General features: G+C 42.0%; 1 protein-coding gene across 1 annotated transcript in view; it reads right to left on the bottom strand.

Moving 5' to 3' along the window:
- Nucleotides 1-5,848, bottom strand: part of LOC108978170 — a 14,882-nt gene continuing 9,034 nt past the window's right edge. Inside the window, exons 2-10 of the mRNA XM_018948314.1 lie at nucleotides 3,708-3,895; nucleotides 3,449-3,651; nucleotides 3,150-3,277; nucleotides 2,612-3,086; nucleotides 2,392-2,549; nucleotides 2,112-2,313; nucleotides 944-2,046; nucleotides 416-617; nucleotides 1-341 (exon numbers count right to left, since the gene is read on the bottom strand). Coding sequence (XP_018803859.1) covers nucleotides 41-341; nucleotides 416-617; nucleotides 944-2,046; nucleotides 2,112-2,313; nucleotides 2,392-2,549; nucleotides 2,612-3,086; nucleotides 3,150-3,277; nucleotides 3,449-3,651; nucleotides 3,708-3,895 — 2,960 coding nt within the window. The 3' untranslated portion in view covers nucleotides 1-40. The remainder of the gene's footprint in view (nucleotides 342-415; nucleotides 618-943; nucleotides 2,047-2,111; nucleotides 2,314-2,391; nucleotides 2,550-2,611; nucleotides 3,087-3,149; nucleotides 3,278-3,448; nucleotides 3,652-3,707; nucleotides 3,896-5,848) is intronic.

Below are 5,848 nucleotides of genomic sequence, written 5' to 3' on the forward strand. Positions count from 1 at the left end.
TTGTGCAATCATTTTGTGCTTCACATTTTATCCACAGAATCTAAAGCTTATCATCCTTAAATCGTCGTAATTCGCTTTTTATTGCCTCTATAAGTGGCTCCGCTGAAACAGCAGACCGATTTGTTGCCGATCTGGGTGGACCAACCACCTGAAATGTTTCCGAGCGCTGATAGGGTCCAGCACTCAATGGTCGACTTAGTGGAGAATGTGAACCGTAAAGGCTGCCACCCCAAGCGCCGCTGGCGGGTGAAGGCGGTTGAGTAGAGTTGTTGGATTTTGTTGTTTTCAATGGTTGGGCAGTGGCTGGACGGACGTCGGTAGTATTAAGGCGAGCGGCAAAGCTAAATATGGATACACAAGTTTATTTGCTCATTAGAAATCTGTAATAATCTGACTGAAAGTGCAGTCTACCAACCTGGATACGCCCGCCGATGAGCCGCGATTTTCCCATTTTGTGGGTTTACGTTTATTAACGAAGTCTCGCGTTGGCAGAGGCATCGGCAAATCTTCTTGACTGGAATACATGTGTATGGCGCTTTCTAGTAAATCTTCATAATGAACTCTTATTGCTCCCGGATTATTGCCAAACCTATCGTCATAACCCATTAGCATGTCGTCTATTGGAAATGTGTATATGTGGAAGTAAAATAGAAGAAGACAAGAGGAAGAATGTAGAATAGAGAGGAGTTTGCGTTGAGCTTGGAAGTGTTAAGTGTTGAGCAGTTTGCCTGTCTGTTTTTACGAATACATTTAAATATCGATTGTGTCTATTCGACTATCAATCAATCAATACATTTTATCTACATTTGTATCTCATTAACTACGTTGGTGATGGGCTCTAGTCTACAGTTGTCTAATATACATATGCTAAGAGCACTCAACGCTCAATAACGTTCCCGATTCCCTTGTTCCCCTTCTGTTTGGTTATCCCCAACATCATTACCCGCATCATCGTTATCCGCCGCTTCTTTCAAACGTTTCTTATGCCGTTCCCAGACTACAGGGCCAACAACACCCGGATCTGGGTTGTCACTCTGCGAAGCGCCTAAATTAGTTTGTGACGGCGCCTTTGGTGTGGGGAAACTTTCTATAGTCGCTATAGCTGTTGCATCCAATGCATCGTGTCGGCTCTGCTGCCTACGCAACGGACGTGTTTGCGCGGTTTGTTTCTTTGCAGCAGGGTCTTCGACATTGTCGTAATATGTAACAAAAACCGGATCCAACACCCGATTCAATGGCTGCGGCAGTGAACTTTTCGGAAATGCTTTTACAGAAGCCATCGATAAGAACGAACCAATACTACCAGTATCGGAAGACCTCTCCGTGGGCTGTAATGTGCGTATAACCTCCTTATTAACAGCTTCTACGGTCGGTAGTTGCTCCACATCAATCTTATCGCCGAAAACGCTCTTCTGATGTAAAAGTTTGTTGCGATGATAATTGTTGTGCGGATTAAATGCCTCATTCCTTTCGAAATTCGCATATGTGGGACTCAATTGCTCCTCATCCAAAGAGCCGCTAATCACCTCATCACCCGAAGACTGAGCCGCATGGTGTGTGCGTGGACTGGTCTCTAGAGAACCGACGCGATTCTCAGAGAGATAACGTCGCTTGTTTTTGCGGCGTGTCTTGTCATGCTTTTTGTCCGTAATGACAGTAGTGTATACAGCGTTCTCATGTCCCTCAGCCTGATCGTAATCATGTTGCGCATGCCTACGACGATGTTTATCGAATAAGGCCGCAGCCTTATCATCAAGTATACGTTGAACATCCGGCGCTGGCGGATTAATAGGACAATAGACTGAAGAGTCAGATGTATTGTCCGATGAACTAAGTGAATCCCGACGGTATTCACGTTCTGCCGGCGGACTTGGAAAGTTAATTCGTGGTTCGCGTCCATGATGTGTGCCATCGTGCTCGAATGAGAAGTTCTGTACGCCAATATCACGGGAGTGCGTTGTTGTTCGACCGGTGTCTAAGCCGGTTTCTGTGGAAGCGCCGCGTCCAGATTGCAGTTCAGCTAAGAGCTCATTACGGCTGGTCGTTCTGTGCAGTAAGTTATAGACAATTATGCGAGAATTTCAAGGTTTCGATTAATTCCATAAGTATACCTTTGTTCCTCTAACCGCTGTTTTTCACGCACACGCGATCGACCCATTAACAACAATGCGATGAGCAAAAGCAGCAGCAGTAAGATCGCAAGCGAAGTCACCACCACCAAGGCGGTGTTGTTTTGTATGGAGTCTATGAAACCCGATTGACCGCTGCGTATTGCAGGCGCCAATGGTGTCGCCTGTGGCTCGCGCAAATAAGCTGTGGATATTGAATATTTTATAGGTTAGAATTTAATTAATTATAATCTTAATTTAAAAACTGCTAAACTTTGCATACGTTCGGACTTCATGTAGACCTCCTGCCCAATGACATTCGACGCTTCTGTTTCAGACACCAGTTTCATATCGTTGGCTGCCGTTACTGCCAACACGGGACGCCCGTTGACAAATACGGAGTAGATGAGCTCAGTTTGATTTGCAATGGGACGCTCATCGCTGGAAAGTTACAAACTCAAATGTGACCTAACTTCAACAATTTGCACAGCCCAAGTACTCACATCTTCTCATTGATATCTTCATCATACGAGCCTATGCTATGTATGCCCTTCTGCACCTCGTCCTCAGTAATCCGTGTGATATTATGGATAACCACACGAACTTGTGCATTACGCAGCAGTGGAATCTGCGGTTGTAACGGTACCAGTGAAGCCTGTGTGTTCAAGAGTGCCGCTGCCGCTTTGAGTTTCTCTGATTTTGCATCCTCCTGTATCAACTCCCATGGCACCATAGTCATGTGCGGCAATTGTGTGGTGCTTTCCAATCTTTCGCGTGTAGCTCCCGTGTACGAAGTTGTGGACGTGGTGACTTCATCGGAAGCGGTCGTGCTGGTAGAAGAGAAATTGTTTTCGATTTCCTCCGAAGACGTTTCCCACTCAGTATCTCTATTTGCTTTACGTTTCGGCTGAATCAAGTGAGTATTGGCTGGTGTAGCACCACCGATCATGTCAAGCATTTCGGCGTCGTCGTCGAGATCTATAAGAGAATAATGGAATATTCATATTTTCAAGCAGTCATTTCCAATATGCGATTTCAGACCTTTAGGCGTTGTGAGTTCTAGAGTATGTATGTCGGTCTCATGTTGACCACGCCTATTTCTCCCAGCCGACACCGCAATTCCTGCAATCTGCTGTGCACCATTGATGCCTAAATGCTTCGACTGTTGCCTGTTAGAATAAATTATAGAAAAATATCAAAGGATTGCCAGATCTTAAATTGTATACCCCGGAACTCGTGAAGGCCTAGAAGGATTGTCTTAATTAAATAGGAACTTGCGACAAATAGTGCATTTGGCTACCGCCTAAGACTAATTATAAGACTTTTTATATCATAAATACCTCGTAAAAGCCAATCGATATAATCGCGCCAACTTCTCCTCCAAAAGCGGATTATCTTTTTGTGAATAAAACCCCGACATCACTGTGAGCAGCCAATATCTTCGATCTGTCGCTGAATAATTAAGTGGTGGCATCGCGCCAACGTCCCAAGTACCGCCGCCATCGTCTGGCGGACAATCCAAGCATATCGGTATATCAATTTCCTATAACAAAAAATTTATCATATAAGTACTTATTTAACAATAAACCATATGTTTACATTATTGCCGTCCACATAAACTGTCGCAACAACGGTCTCCGTTTTGACAATCACGTCTTTGCCCTTACTAATGCCAGTGTGCACTTTCTTTAGATAGTCAGGTGGACCATCACCAGAACCAGTCCAAAAGAAGTCCTCAAGGTGTACTTCCTCGCGCATTTCTGGATAATCCTCACCCAAATCTTCATCTGTAGAATTAAAAAAGAAACTTATATTAAAGAAAACGAAATTTTAAACAGAGATGATGATAGATGATCACTGCATCCGCACAAACTCAAAACGCTGTCATTGGAATGTAGGGTTCGTAGTTAAGCAAGATACATCAAGCTGCACAGAATTTACAGGCCAAGCAGCAGAAAGGGATCTGCCGATGGATCATTGTCTAACTTGGGCCTATAACATATCTGAGGTCGGAAACGATATAGGTATGTACATACATATATCAGTCCTCTTTATGCTAAGGATAACTTGCGTACCCATATTCATTATGTTGAAATCAGAATTAACAATTTTTTTATTCCGAAGGGACATTATGTTTGTTTACAAAGTTATAAATAAGAAGTTTATGGAATTTTAAAAATTTAAAAACAATATCGGTCTGTTGAAGGTGGCCATAATTTGTAATAGAATAAATAGAAAACAAACAAGGAAGGGCTAAGTTCGGGTGCAACCTAATATTTTACATTCTTGCAACTTACAACAATCAAAGACTTTAAGGTGTAAAACCAATCATATATAGTAAAGTCCGCCGGATGTTCGAAAATCCTGATATTAGTTATACAAAGTGTGTTCCAAAGTAAATAGAATGAGTGTTTTACCTCCTCGTTGGCCGGCATAGCCGCCAGAATGCCGGTGCAAGTCTTTTAAATGGCTTCTAGGTCTGCATAACACTTTCCCTTCATGGGCAAATGCATTTTTCCGAAAAGGAAGAAATCGCACGGTGCCATATCAGGTGAATACGGGGAGTGGTTAATGGTTAAAATGTGATATTTGGTCAAATAAGCGTCCTTCGAATGTTGAATTCTGAGTAATTTTTTGTCTTCAGCCAATTTGTGTGGAACAAACCGTGCACACACCTTTCGTTAGCCCAAAAGGTTCGGTCAAATTGCGATAAATCGATGTTGTGAAGATGTTCCATTTCATTTCCATGAATTTCAATGACGATTTCGGCTGATTTTTGATGAATTCATGCACAGTCTTGATGGAATTTCCAGGGATTACGAATTTTGATTGGCCCACATGTTGATCGTCATTAATGTCCTCACGACCACTTCGAAAACGATGAAACCACTCGTTCACTCTGCTACGGGATAGGCAATCATCGCCATAAACTTGTTTCATCCATTGAAACTTTTCGGTAAGAGTTTTAACAATTAAAAAAAAATTAATGTTGACTCTTTATACGAATCTCATTTTCGCACCGATAATAGAAACATACTGACTTCACTAACTTCACTTCCAATCAATGAAATGTCATGAGATTCTCACTGGACAATCGATAAAAAGAGCATATTCCAACGCATCAGTCGAGATATAGATGGCGCCACCAGGGGCGCTAGATTCAAAAAGCTGTGTTTACTTTGGAAAATACCTTGTGATCCGAATGTAAACATTTTCACAGGATGGGTAGCGGTGCCCTAAGCGAATTTGGTTATCATAGCATGGTTTAGGAGTTATGGATTAATGACGTATTGTGGTCCGATTCCAGCCCTCTGCTAGCCCAACTAGGGTAACATAAAATTATACCGTATACAGAGTTTCCTCAAGATATCTTCATTTTTACTTAAATTACATCTTGCACGAATACACTGACATACTCTCACTAACTCCATATCCATCTCGAATAGTTTTAGGTAAACAAAGCTATTATATTCTATAACAACATTGAAGGAAACATTGGAAATAGAACCTAAGGACATTTTTTAATTAAATATAACATAGCTTTTGAACCGTTTATGACACAGTTTTAGGTTTTGCGTATTCTTGAAGAGAATTCCTTAAAAATCTCAGTGAGAGATTTTCAACTCAAATACTGCTATATATACATATGTTCTTCTTCTTCTTGATTGGCGTAGACACCGCTTACGCGATTATAGCCGAGTTAACAACAGCGCGCCAGTCGTTTCTTCTTTTCGCTACGT

The sequence above is a fragment of the Bactrocera latifrons genome, unplaced genomic scaffold, assembly GCF_001853355.1.
Source record: "Bactrocera latifrons isolate USDA-ARS-PBARC rearing strain unplaced genomic scaffold, ASM185335v1 scaffold_119, whole genome shotgun sequence".
NCBI classification, from domain to species: Eukaryota; Metazoa; Arthropoda; class Insecta; order Diptera; family Tephritidae; genus Bactrocera; species Bactrocera latifrons.